This window comes from Perognathus longimembris, chromosome 28 (genome assembly GCF_023159225.1).
Source record: "Perognathus longimembris pacificus isolate PPM17 chromosome 28, ASM2315922v1, whole genome shotgun sequence".
NCBI lineage: Eukaryota > Metazoa > Chordata > Mammalia > Rodentia > Heteromyidae > Perognathus > Perognathus longimembris.
The window spans coordinates 14,390-29,224 of NC_063188.1; the positions used below are offsets into that span (position 1 = coordinate 14,390).

Here is a 14,835-nt window from a genome sequence, read left to right on the forward strand (position 1 = left end):
TGCATAAATTTACATATACATATTCCACAAGTTAGGGAGTTTGTTAGGGAAGGGGTTATGAAAGTGTTAGGTTTGGGTAGTGACTTAAGATTGCAGAAATTGTTAGGTACACAGGTATGTATGGATTTGGGTTAGCAGATGGTTTAGGGTAAGGCATAAGGTCAGAGTTAAGAGTGTATGATGGGGTAAATGTTAGGGAACATGTCAACATAATGTTTGAGTTTGGGGGTTTGGGTTTGAGGTACACATTATGGTTGTATTGACGTTGTTTGGGGTACATGTTAGGGTGCATGTAAGGGTGCCTATATGGTTTAGAGTACGTGTTAGGATACTTGATACTGTACATATTAGTGGGTATGATATACATTAGAGTATATGTTAGGTATGTGTTACGGTATGCTAAGATTCAGGTACCTGTTAGGGTTAGGGTACACATTAGAATATGTTAGGATACATGTTAGGATGGATGTAAGGGTGGTTTAGAGTACATGTTAGGGTATTTGTTAGGACGTGTTAATGTTTAAAGTACATTTTAGGTTTAGAGTACATTAAAAAAATTCTATTGTCAAGGTGATGTATAGGGGGTTACAGTTACATATGTAAGGTGGTGAGTACATTTCTTGTCAAACTTGTTACCTCCTCCCTCATTTTTCTCCCAACCTCCCTCCTCCCCTATCCTCCCCCGCCCCCAGTTGTCTAGTTGGTTTACAACAGATTGTTTTATATGTATTACTGTTACATTGGTTTGCCTTTTACCCTTTGTCTCACCATTTTGACGTTCCCCTTCCCTTTCCCTGATTCAGACAAACATATATACACTACCCAGGGTACATTTTAAGGTACATGATAAGGTAAATGTTAGAGTTAGGGTACATGTTAGGGTATGGGTTAGAGCTAGGGTACATGTTAGAGTATGAGCCAGAGTTAGGCTATATGACAGGTATATGTTAAGGAACATGTTAGGATACATGTTGAAGTTAAGCTACATGTTAGGGGTAGGGCAAGTGTTAGCATATGTGTTAGGTTACACATGTACATGTATAGTAAAGGAGTTCAAATATATCCCTTCCTTCCCCCACCAAACTTGGTTTGGGGTACATGTTGGGGTGCATGTAATGTTACCTTGTATGGTTTAGAGAATGTGTTAGTGGTTAAGATACATATTAGGGTATGTTTTACGCTTAGGGTACATGTTAGAATATGTGTTGAGGTATGTGTTAGGGTTAGAATATGTGTTAGGATCTTCCTTAGGGTTTTGGTTTTGATTAATGTTAGGGATTCTGTTAGTGTACGTATTACGTTACAAATATAAGGTTTACTAAGTTGATATAAAGACAGTTTGTCATGGCTGTAATAGAAAAATCTCACAAGCTGAAATACACTGTTAGGTGAAATCTTTTAGCAATGATTGACAATGCATGAGAGCAGTCCTTGGCACATACATAGTAACCAACAAATATGATTTAAACTTAAAAATACAGCTGCATAAATCTAAATCTAAATTCACAGATTAAAACACAAAGAAAAGCTAAGCTCAGGAGCATAAAGACCATGGCAAAAAGGATACTTACAATTGATACGATGATGATGATGATAGTGAGCTTGATATTCTTCATACACATGGCTCTGGCAAGATTTCTGCTGGTAGTTTTGAAGGTAACAGACTAGAAGCAATCATAAATTGTTCAGCTCTTGACACTGATTTAATAAATGACCTGCATTAACACCTTGTAGAAATTTTACTTTTATTAATTCTGCTGATATCTCAATGTCCCTTACCTCTCTTTAGAAGTAGCCACTCATAATTGCCAGTTTGAAATAACAAGGTTCTACCAGATCTATCATAAGCTGTGTAAGCCCACTAAATATACTTCACTTCCTTTCCTTTTTTACCATCGCAATGAACATGATGTTGAGTACCAGAAGTGATTCTTTAGTGAAAAGTATTTTCCTCTTTATGGTTTCAATAAGAAAAGCTCCTTCTAAGCTATTTGGCTGCAAGCTCATTAGCTTATTCTGCCCAGTTCATTAACTGTAACAAACATACCTTGATAATATATGAGTTAATAACAGAGAAACAAAGTGTCATGGAGGAAGGAAGGAATATATTTGTACTCCTTTACTTTCTCTTTAGTTTTTCCACAAATCTAAAACTTTTCTAAAAATACAGTATTATTTACATAAAAAAGAACATAGATGAAAAATTCCTGAACAGAAATCAGCAAATTCAATAAAGTGGTATATATAAACAAGACAGTATGGTATGACCTTGAAGAAAATGCAAGTTTGGTTTAACATTAAAAATATGAACAAATATATAATAATATAATAATAATATAACATAATCATCTTGATAGACAAAAATGATTCATAAAGTTAACCAATAAAACTCCCAATTAAGAAACTAAAAGGAACTCTTTGACCTGATAAAAGGTACCTATAGAATATCTAGAGCCGAGCCAGGCATCAGTGGTTCACATATGTAATCCTAGCTACTGGAAGCTGAAATCTGAGGATTGTGTTTAAAGCCAGCCCTGGCAGGAAAGGCTGTGAGACTCATGTCTCCAATTAACCACACCAAAAAAAAAAAAAGAAAAAAACCCCGCCAAAGTAGAGCTGTGGCTCAAGTGGCAGCTCTCTAGTCTTGAGCAAAAAAAGCTCAAGGACAGTACCTAGACCCTCAGCTCAAGCCCCATAACACACAAAAAAGATGTTAAGAATATTGAATTTTTCCCCATCAGTCAACAGGTAAGACGTCCACTTCTGCTGCTTATATTCAATCTGAGACTTTAATGAAAGCTACAACAATTGAATTTTCCAAACTTGCACTTTCAAACAAAGCCAATATATAAAAATAAAATTTGTTCCTATATACTACCAACAAATCCAAGCAGCCTGACTCTAGTTTGTGCTTTCTAACTACTATACATCTTGCTGCCATTCATAGCAAACATGCACTGTCATAGTGTCAACAAAATAAAGTTTTATTTGGGAAGTACAAGTTACACTAGTACTGATCAAGCATAAACTATTTCAGCTAAATAAAGTTATCTTCAGGAATTAAGAATAGCTGAAAGACTGGAAGGAACAAATAAATTAGGAATGGATACTTATCCACCTACTTCACACTATAAAAATGGGTTTCTCTACTCGGCATTTATATTTGTAATTGTGTAGAAAATTAAATGATAAATGTAACTATAACATACCTAACTCAAAGAGGTATACAGTTTCCTTTAAGGCTTACTAAGGGCTTTCCTAACCTATGATTTGGTTTGATACAAGGAAAGGCCAAAGTATTACTACAAACAAGAAAGTGAACTGTTCAGTTTTCAGGATTCATCCTGGGTCACAACTGACCTATACATCTGTTTCATATTGTGACACTTTTTTCACAGCAAAAAGACTGGTTGGTACATGTAACTGAGGTGATAATTTATCAATCTAAAAACTGTACATCAATCCAAAGGTTTAGGAAACTGTTTTTGAATACTGGGTAGTCTTTCAAACCCAAAGATTCTTTAATGGCTATTAACTGTGGCTATTTTTCTATGCCTTATTGTTGCCTTCTTTAACACAATATTATAACATGTAATAACTATAATAGACATGAGAAAGAAAACAAAAAATAAATGGAGTATGAAATTTCAGGATTTTTTCTATTTTTAACCATCAATTGTGTTTATCTACTTTGCATCCTGAAAAATTGTCATATTGTGCACTTACTGAATCCACAAGATTTTCTGTTTTGTCTATCAATAATTCCAATCTTTCCCCCCGCTGAGCAACCAGATCTGAAAAATTTCAGAAATAAAAAAATCATATTTTATATGACAAATACATGATTTTTATCTTTCTTTTAATCCACATCTGATTTCAATCAAAGTTTGTGATCTTGTCACCTCATACTTCTCACAAAAGTACTTATATGTTTAAGTAACAACAGATCTCAGTTTTGGTTCTACCATATGCTCTGGACATGTGGTACACGCCTCAGGGTATCATGTGATCTTGGACTAGTACCTTCACACCATAAGCAAAAATAAATGGTTTGTTTATAAGTTTATAAGAAATATTTTTGTCAATTTATCAAGTAAAATATAGGTTGGGAGTTCTGTTTAGGCCTCGTAGGTCATATGGTCATACATTACAATTACTCTTCTTTGTCAGACATTTAGACATTATGTAAATGAATGATTACTGCTGTGTTCTGATTAAACTTTATGTAGGAAAACAGACAGTAGACCACACTTGACCTAAGAGTGGTAGTGTGAAAATCCCTTGAGAGTATGATCTGAAAGTAGTAAAAAAAAAAAAAAAAAAAAGGAACAAAAAAAATGAGTGAAAGCTCGACACATAAAATAATGGCACAAGAAGCTCATGACAAGTACAATCTGGGGAAACAGTTTCCCCCTGCCTGGTCCCAGTTAAGGGTTACACTGTCTCCCAAGGAGGGACAGACACAAGCATTTCTCATCTCACTCTATCCCTATACACTTCTGCTGCTCATAGAATAAAGAATGAATCCTAATGTCCCTAACTTCTACTCTCATAGTTTCCATGCTGAGAGGAACAAACCAAGAAAAACAAGGTTACACAGCCCCCTCCCTATTGGTTAACCAACAAGGGTATCACTCCAAAAGTGGTATGTGGTCACTGCTAATAGTTCTAAAGCAATAGGACCAAGCTATATCTGCAAGGGGAAGAGACAAGCCTTAAGAACACACAGCTAGGGCTGGGGATATAGCCTAGTGGCAAGAGTGCCTGCCTCGGATACACGAGGCCCTAGGTTCGATTCCCCAGCACCACATATACAGAAAACGGCCAGAAGCGGCGCTGTGGCTCAAGTGGCGGAGTGCTAGCCTTGAGCAAAAGGAAGCCAGGGACAGTGCTCAGGCCCGGAGTCCAAGGCCCAGGACTGGCCAAAAAAAAAAAAAAGAACACACAGCTTCCCCTGAGGGGACAGACTTTATTTGAAACAGAAGATGAGGTAGTTGAAGTCTAAGGATGCTACCTAAAACTATTTCAGAGGATGCTAAGTAAGATGAAACTGGTAGTTTCATGGGAAAAACAAGCTAAAATTTAGGCCATTTAAAAGTACAACAGAGAAAAATAGGAAACAAGAAAGCTAAGAGCCCTTCTGGAGAATGGGAAATTGTAGTCATAATATTCAATGTATGTATGAGAAAATGGGTCTAGGAAACTTGAGGTGATGAGTGGGGTTGGGAGAAATGGGGGAGAACAACAGAAAGGTTGACAATGACCAAGATGCGTTGTACTCATAAACTGACATGCTGAACACTAAAACCCCTTTGTACAAACTACTTAACGATAATTTAAAGAAATATTTTCCATTTAAAAAACATTCTGCATTCAGAGCTCAGAGCATGCCTCTAAGACTTCCCCTATAATAGAACCAGAATCTAATTAGACTGCATTACAATGAGTGGAAATTAGCAGGTGAGTAAGGGACAGTAGCAGAGCAGCCAGATGCTTAACAGAGAAATTGAGAGAGATCTAAGGAGTCTTGTTCAGGTTGACAGGCCCCAAGGGCTTTTTTCTCTGAGGAGTGACATTAGAGTATGCACACTATGTAAAGAATAGATTCTAATGTAAAAAAACAAACCTAGTCAATAAACCAGCAAACAACAAGTCTTAAAGGGTACCAATACTCAGAATGACAATATATTATCTAAAATGTCCAATTTCAACAGATTTATGAGATATGAAAATAAACAGGAGAGTCTGAACCATATATAGGAAAAAGAACAGGGACTAGAAAATGGCTTCAATGTTTAAGAGAAATGAAGACAGACAAATAAGAAGACAGGGAAATTATATTACTTTCAACAAAATTCCAAAGGGCCAGACTTAGAAGTTAAAACCAGGAAGTAAACTAAGAAAGCAGACAAGCTCAGGCCTACTCACACTTCCTTTTTAGTGTTAGTTACAAGATCAGAAGATATGAGAGGAGCTACCTAAAATAGGTCTATCTAAACAGGCTATCTAAACTTGTTTTATTATCTGAAATGGTTAAAAAAACACCTGGGAATTCTTCATAAATGGATAAAGACAGAAAGAATAAAATATACATCTTGCAAAAGGAAGTCTTGAAGGATTTTGGGTAGGATTCATCCATCTTACACTCCCCAAACCACTGTCTAAGGATTAAGAGTTGCTAGGTGACATGATATATATTCACTCAGCTCAAAAAGTATAAAAACCACAGGTAGAAACTGCCATTTGGAGTCTTTAATTTCCATTTCTAGCAAGGGGAGCAGGAAATGTTTCTCTCTTTTTCTATTCCTCTCTACATTTTTTTTTTTTTTTTTTGGCCAGTCCTGGGGCTTGTACTCAGGGCCTGAGCACTGTCCCTGGCTTCTTTTTGCTCAAGGCTAGCACTCTGCCACTTGAGCCACAGCGCCACTCCTGGCCATTTTCTGTATATGTGGTGCTGAGGAATCGAACCCAGGGCCTCATGTATACGAGGCCAGCAATCTTGCCACTAGGCCATATTCCCAGCCCCACCCTCTCTACATTTTTAACCTTGATATACTCAACTAAATCCATGCTAAAACTTTCAAAAATGAAAACAAAATGACTTTGAGGTAATTCAGCAAAAACGTCAAAGTTGCCAGGCGTGGATGGCTTTTACCTGTAATCCTAGCTATTCAGGAGGCTGGGATCTGAGCATCACAGTTCAAAGCCAATCCAAGCATCAAAGTCCATGAGACTCTTATTTCCAATTAACTACCCAAAAAATGCCGGAAGTAGAGGTGTAGCTCAAGTGGTAGAGCACCAGCTTTGGGGGAAAAAAGCTAAGGGACAGTATCCAGGCCCTAAATTCAAGCCCCAGTACTGGCAAATATAAAGGAAAGGAAAACATAATGTATCACAAAGAGCTCGATAAAGATTTTAAAGTATGTTTAAATAAACCAAATAGAAATTGAGCACAATAATCAAAATAAAAAATTAGCTAGACAAAATCAGAAGTAGACTGGAGGAGGTGAATGACAAAATATCAGCAAACTTGAAGATAGGTCAATTCCAGTATTACTCTGAAAATATTTAGGCTGAATGAGATATCCAAAAAATGAATAAAAATAACAGCATCACAGAAATGTGGAACACAAGTGTGCAAACATATGAATAATAGATATACCAAAACAGGAGCTAGAGAGATGAGGGATAAAAATGAAGAAATTAAAATAGTGTCTGGGCAGAGGAGCTTAAACCTGTAATCTCAAATACTTAGGAGGCAACGTTAGGGAGGATGGCAATTCAAGGGCAGCCATAAAAAGAAAAAAAAAGGAGTGGGAAGCCATTTCAGCATTTACTCCTGGCAATCCCAGCTATGTGGGAAGGATAAGGAAGGTGATCACAGTCTAATGCTGGCCCTGGGAAAAAGTGAGATCTTAGCTGAAAAACAACTAAAGTCAAAAGGGCCAGGACATGCTTCAGGTGATAGAGCATTTGCCTAGCAAGCACAAAGCCCTGAGTTTAAAACACATCAGTACTATAAAAAAATAAAAAGAAATAGTGACAATGTACTGACATATGGGATATTATTCAGTTATGAAAAGGAATGAAATACTGATATATGGAACCACATGAATGAACCTCAATATCATTATGCTAAGAGAAAGGGGCTAATAGACAGAGTCACATATTATATGATTCCATTTATGTGAAATGCCCAAAATTCTGTAAAAGAATTAGTAAAGACAAAATGGAGACTGTTTAAATCTAGGGATTGAGAGAATATGAAGAGTGACTACCACAGTGTACAGAATTTCTATCTGTGTAATGAAAGTCTGATCTCCCTGAAACTTTATGTATCCACAACAATATAGCATTAGTTGCTTCCACTTTAACGCAAAGTATCTTTGGTAAGAAAAAATATTAGTAGTTCTCCCAACAGACCCTCTACGCTTCATCAGACATACATTTAAAACTAAAATCAAAATAAATCAATTTACACTGGGTAATGGTGGCTCATGTCTAATCCTAGCTACTCAGGAGGCTGAAGATCAGAAAATCACAGCTTGAAGCCATCTCCAATTAAGCACCAAAAAAGCTGGAAAAGGAACTATGGCTCAAGTGTTAGAGCAATAGCCTTGAGCAAAGAACCTCAAGGACCGTGACCAAGGCCTTGAGTTCAAGCCTCCCAGCACTAAATAAGTACTTTCATTAGGCAAGAGATATGCATATAAAGATTAACAAAATGCTTCTGCACTTTAGTTATTAATTCCATTCATGGGAATTAATCTAAAAAATAAGGTAAATAAATTGGCACAAAAAAAGTAACTGTAGTGTTGTTAGGGTAATACAAATCTCTAAATCAGTACTGCTTAGTAGTTAAATGGTTTGGACTAAGTCTCTAAGCACACTACTCAGTGTAACTAACATTACTTCCAGAGCAAGAGATTCTCAATGAAGGAAACACGGCATTAATTTACATTCTTCCGCTAGGTCCTTATTTAGTAACAAAACAGTTCTATGAGTAAAATGGCCCTATAGAACTTAGATGTGTCCAAAGACAAGGACATAGTCAAGTAACCCGTGATACATTAACTCAATGAAATACTGTATTACCAAAGTGAGGTAGTATATATACTCTCTCTCTCTCTCCCTCTCTCTCTCTCTATATATATATATATAGATAGATAGATAGATAGACCCTCTTTTATCCTGTTAATTGTTGGTAATATTACCATATTGATTTTACAGATCAGAAATTTTAAAGATCAGATTTTTTTTTTTTTTTTTTGCCAGTCCTGGGGCTTGGACTCAGGGCTTGAGCACTGTCCCTGGCTTCTTTTTGCTCAAGACTAGCACTCTGCCACTTGAGCCACAGCGCCACTTCTGGCCATTTTCTATATATGTGGTGCTGGAGAATCAAATCCAGGGCTTCATGTATATGAGGCAAGCACTCTTGCCACTAGGCCATATTCCCAGATCAGATTTTAAAGTTCAGAGAGGTTAGACGATTTCTAAAAGACTAACAATATATAGAAAGTAAAACTGAGACTTGAATTCAGGCATATATATGACTTTAAATCTTAATCACTTTATTATATTGCTAACAGAAAACACTATACATATGACTATAAGTATACATGTGTACATAAAGATAAAAACTTAAGTAATAGAAGTGAATCTTTAGAACAATGAGATCAGGAACAGAAATTTTTAAATGCCTTTTTTATAATCTGTAATTATTCTAAGAATAAATGTAAAAGTAATTCAACTAGCAAATCCAAGATAATAAATTGGTATTTATGATATTTAACAATGTCACTTACCTTATACAACAACTCAATTTTGTAAAAAAAAATATTACCCTCAGAAGACATATATAAAATGTGTTCTTAAACTTGAAAATGCATCGGAATCCTCTGGAGGACTTGTGAAAACACAACACTGGAGCCCACTCCCATAGAGTCTGATTTAGCAGGTATGGATTGGGCTCCTACTACGCATTATTTTTGTGTAGGTTCAGGGGCTTCAACTCAAGGTCTGGGCACTGTCCCTGAGCTTTTTTTTTTTTTTTTTTTTTTGGCCAGTCCTGGGCCTTGGACTCAGGGCCTGAGCACTGTCCCTGGCTTCTTCCCGCTCAAGGCTAGCACTCTGCCTTTTGAGCCACAGCGCCGCTTCTGGCCGTTTTTTTCTGTATATGTGGTGCTGGGGAATCGAACCTAGGGCCTCGTGTATCCGAGGCAGGCACTCTTGCCACTAGGCTATATCCCCAGCCCGCCCTGAGCTTTTTATTTTGTTCAAGGCTAGCACTCTGCCATTTGAGCCACAGTTCAACTTCTGGCTTTTGGGGCAGTTAATTGGAAATAGTCTTACAGGCTTTCTTGCCTAAGCTAGCTTCCAACCATGATCATCAGACCACAGCCTTTTGAATAGCTATGATTATAGGCATAAGCCATCAGCATCCACCTCCAATTGGTATTTTTAACAAATTGTCAAATGATGCTGATTCTACTAGTCCAGAGACCAAACACACTGTGAGAACTTGAGCTTTGAAAACAATATACTTTGAAACTGAGCCTTGAAACCACATACCAATATCATCCTAAATTTAAATTCTACGGAATAAATCAATTAAAAATAAGACTTGTACCTCTCTGGTTTAGGGGTTGTTATTTTTGTTGTTGTTGGTTGTGGGGCCTGAACTCAGGGTTGGCATGCTGTCAGAGCTTTTGTGCTGAAGGCTATCACTCTACCATTTTGAGCCACAGTGCCATTTCCGGTTTTCTGATGATTAATTAGAGATAAGAGTCTCATGAACTTTCCTGTCCAGCATGGTTTTGAATTGTAATACTCAGATCTCAGTCTCCTGAGCAGTTAGGATTACATGTGTGAGCCACTGGTGACTGGCTCTCTGGCTTATTAATGTGCAAAGCAGATTCCTAACAAAATCAGCACAGGCCATTAGATGGAAATTATAACATAGTTTATTCCTCTGAAAAATACAACAGTTTTTTAAAATCTCTTTTTCTTTATCAATAGCCAAATATTATTTTTCCAAACAGTATTATAGGAAGTTCAAATAGAGTTTAAGAATCTGAATTTTTGGGCTGGGGATATGGCCTAGTGGCAAGAGTGCCTGCCTCATATACATGAGGCCCTGGGTTCGATTCCCCAGCACCACATATACAGAAAATGGCCAGAAGTGGCGCTGTGGCTCAAGTGGCAGAGTGCTAGCCTTGAGCAAAAAGAAGCCAGGGACAGTGCTCAGGCCCTGAGTCTAAGCCCCAGGACTGGCCAAAAAAAAAAAAAAAAAGAATCTGAATTTTCAGTTATCTGGAAATCTCCAGACCAAACCAACAAAATTATTCAAATTTGCTCCATTTTTATAATATTTTAACGTTTTAAAAATTGTCATATTGGGCTGGAAATATGGCCTAGCAAAAAAAATTGTCATATTCATTAACCAATCTTAAAGAACAGCTGAAAGTATTAAGAATAAACCATTCATAGAAGCAGACAATAGCACAGATAAGTAACATCAATATTTCCACTGATATTAACTTCTTTTCTTTTTTTTTTTGTCCTGGGCCTTGGACCCAGGGCTGAGCACTGTCGCTGGCTTCTTTTTGCTCAAGGCTAGCACTCTGCCACTTGAGCCACAGCGTCACTTCCGGCCATTTTCTATATATGTGGTGCTGGGGAATCAAACCCTAGGCTTCATGTATACAAGGCGAGCACTCTTGCCACTAGGCCATATTCCCAGCCCTGATATTAACTTCTAATAGTGAGAATAAGTAATTGTTGTGTCTGCATCTCTATTATAATTTGACTATATAATAGTAATCTGTTGTTAATGTCCACATGAGTGAAACAATGACAGTGAAACATACCTATGTTTCTGACCATGATTCCTTTCAGTTCATCCACTTGAGCTTGAGTCTCCATCACTCTGTCTACTCCCTTATTCTCAGAGTGATGCTTCTACAAAAAAAGAGTTTTAGCTTATGATACCTAAACATTATTTACAATAGAAAACAAAAATAAGAGAAATGATCATTTATATTAAAAATAGAAAATTATCTCTATTATATAAAAGATACATGTCACTTCACTGAAAAGATGTTCATCAGACCTAGGAGGAAATACTGGCAGCACAAAAAATGCTTCCATATGAAAAACTAAGTATTACAGTATAAAGTATCATCTTACTTTGATTAAATTTAAGTGAAAGTACTATAATATATCAAATATACATCTGAGATTCTTGGGACAAGAGAGAAAGGTATATAATCTGTGCTTAGACAATAAAGAAAGGAATACAAAGAAGACTGTAGTTGGGGCAGGAAGGATGGAGAAAAAATGCACACAAATTTATTCCCTACTTTTTGGGTATAATGAGGCAAAGGCATGCTCTGATTCTTAGTATTTTTTCTTTTATCTGCTGACATCAGAGCATGCTTCCTATTTTCATTAGCTTTTCACAGGATCTAGAATCTAGGTCACCAATGACAACATAGATGCTGAAGTTATTATCCATAGCTAACAACAGTGGAGTGTATAATATACAATGTCCCAGTCACTTCACTATGCTAAGTGCTTCAAATGGGATATTACTCCATTTACCTCAAAACAATGATGAAAATGCCTTTAGTATTTCTACTTACAGATGAGGAAACAGGCACTGATTTGCTCAAAGGGCCAAACATAATGAGAGCTAATGAAAAACTGGCTACTTTCAAAGGTTTTCTGATAGCTGTCCATTTATTTTTGACTGTGCACCAGTATACTTTAGTTGATAGTGGGTTCTTTTTTTTACATTTGCCATGTTTTTTTTTCTTATTTATTGTCAAAGTGATGTACAGAGAGGTTACGGTTTCATACGTTAGGCCTTGGGTACATTTCTTGTACTGTCTGTTACCTCCTCTCTCATACCCCCCTCCCCTCTCCCCCATCTCCCTCTCTCTCCAGGAGTTGTTCAGTTGGTTTACACCAAATGGTTTTGCAAGTACTGCTTTTGGAGTTGTTTGTCTTTTTATCCTTTGTCTCTCGATTTTGATATGCCCTTTCACTTCCCTAGTTCTAATACCAGTATATACAGTATCCAGGGTACTCAGATGAGATACAGTGATAGTGCGGGTACAACCACAGGAAGGGTATACAAGAGGATCATCAACAATAGAAGCTATGGTTTCACATGGCTTGTAGAAAGTAATTACAACAGTGATATAACAGTCGCTTCCATAACATGGAGTTCATTTCACTTAGCATCATCTTATGCATTCATAAGGGAATAGCTATTAGGCTCTTATGATCCTCTGCTGTGACTAGCCTAAACCTGTGCTAATTATTCCCTATGAGGCAGACCATAGAGTCCATGCTTCTTTGGGTCTGGCTCACTTCATTTAGTATAATTTTTTCCAAGTCCTTCCATTTCCTTACGAATGGGGCAATGTCATTCTTTCTGATAGAGGCATAAAATTCCATTGTGTATATGTACCACATTTTCCTGATCCATTCATCTACTGATGGGCATAATGTTTTATATAGCATCAAATACGTAAACATTTCCTAGTAAAGAGTATGAAACAAACTACTGCTTGAATAATAAGGGTTTATAAGCTAGGTATAAATAGGAGGTTAAAAGGACTTCATTTCCAGAGGAATGAAGCACATGCATGCATGCATATACACTTTAAAAATATTAAAAAGAACACTTACATACGATAAGTAAAAAAATTCTGGGGCTGGGAATATGGCCTAGTGGCAAGAGTGCTTGCCTCCTACACATGAAGCTCTCAGTTCGATTCCCCAGCACCACATATACAGAAAATGGTCAGAAGTGGCACTGTGGCTCAGGTGGCAGAGTGCTAGCCTTGAGCAAAAAGAAGCCAGGGACAGTGCTCAGGCCCTGAGTCCAAGGCCCAGGACTGGCCAAAAAAAAAAAAAAAATTCTAATTAAAAATGTTCTTTTACCCACATTCACAATACTATCATAGTTCTAGGTTATGTCTTCATACTTAGAGAGCCTCAAGAATAAAAGGTAACCGTTTCAAAGATGCTTAGCATCATTAGTTATCATGAAAATGTTAACTCAAAATACATGAGATACCACTATACACCTATCAAAATACCAAAAATTAAAGGCAGACACAAGTGTTGGCAATGATGCAGAAACACTGGGCCTGCATGTAAAAATGTGAAATGATGCAATCACTTGGGAAAAAGTGTGACAAATTTTAAGATATTACACAATACTTATCATATGAACCAACAACTCTATTCTCAGGCATTTACCAAAGGGAAAAAATATGCAAACGTTTATATGTAGAGAATCAGCAGTTTTACTCATGAGAGTTGAAAACTGAAAACAATCTAAATATCTAGAAACAGGTTGCAAACTAAAAACAATCCAGGGGCTGGGAATATGGCCTAGTAGCAAGAGTGCTTGCCTCCTACACATGAACCTCTCGGTTCGATTCCCCAGCACCACATATATGGAAAACGGCCAGAAGGGGCGCTGTGGCTCAGGTGGCAGAGTGCTAGCCTTGAGCGGGAAGAAGCCAGGGACAGTGCTCAGGCACTGAGTCCAAGGCCCAGGACTGGCAAAAAAAAAAAAAAAAAGAATGGATGAGGTGGGGGCTGGGAATATGGCCTAGTAGTAAAGTGCTCACCGCATACACATGAAGCCCTGGGTTTGATTCCTCAGCACCCCATATATATATATATATATATATAAAACAATCCAAATATCTAGAAACAGGTAAATGGATAAATGACTTGTCGTATATACATACAATACTAATTATTAAAAAGGAAACAAACTGCTGATTTATACAACATGAGTGAATATAAAAACTTTCACAATGAGCAAAACAAGCGAGACATAAAAAAGATACATATTGTATGATTCCATTTCTCGGAAACTGTACAAAAGACAAAACTAATTTACAGGGATAGGAGGCAACTGACTGACTAGAAAAGGAAATGATGGAAAATCCAGAGCAGTAGAAATTCTTTATGTCTTAATTAAATGGCTATTTAAAGGGAGGTACACACATAGTTACAGAGGTATGTAAAATGTCACTGAATTGACAATTAGGGATTTATGTAGGTGAACAGTTTCCCAAATGGTTATTTTGAACTGCTCAAAACATTAAACTTGCCTCATGAACTGGTAGAAAGTTTATATGTTAAAAAGACAGTTGGCATGGTCAGTGGACTTAAGCATTAGATGGGTAGGTGGATTAGATGATCTTCATATTCTTCCTAACTCTGAGATATTTTGATAATTATTAAGAAAAATGCCACCAATTAAGATCTTCCTATCATAAAATGGCCCCTTTACTTTTTAGTAAG

The 14,835-nt window shown here is 36.9% G+C and overlaps 1 protein-coding gene across 5 annotated transcripts in view; it reads right to left on the reverse strand.

Annotated features, from left to right (window-relative positions):
- The window catches only part of Vamp7 (vesicle associated membrane protein 7), a 31,976-nt gene that overhangs the window by 2,173 nt on the left and 14,968 nt on the right, over positions 1 to 14,835 (reverse strand). For all 5 annotated transcript variants that reach the window (XM_048336019.1, XM_048336020.1, XM_048336018.1 and 2 more), the window contains 3 exons: positions 11,370 to 11,460; positions 3,727 to 3,794; positions 1,572 to 1,664 (listed from right to left, as the gene is read on the reverse strand). In XM_048336019.1, coding sequence (XP_048191976.1) covers positions 1,572 to 1,664; positions 3,727 to 3,794; positions 11,370 to 11,460 — 252 coding nt within the window. The remainder of the gene's footprint in view (positions 1 to 1,571; positions 1,665 to 3,726; positions 3,795 to 11,369; positions 11,461 to 14,835) is intronic.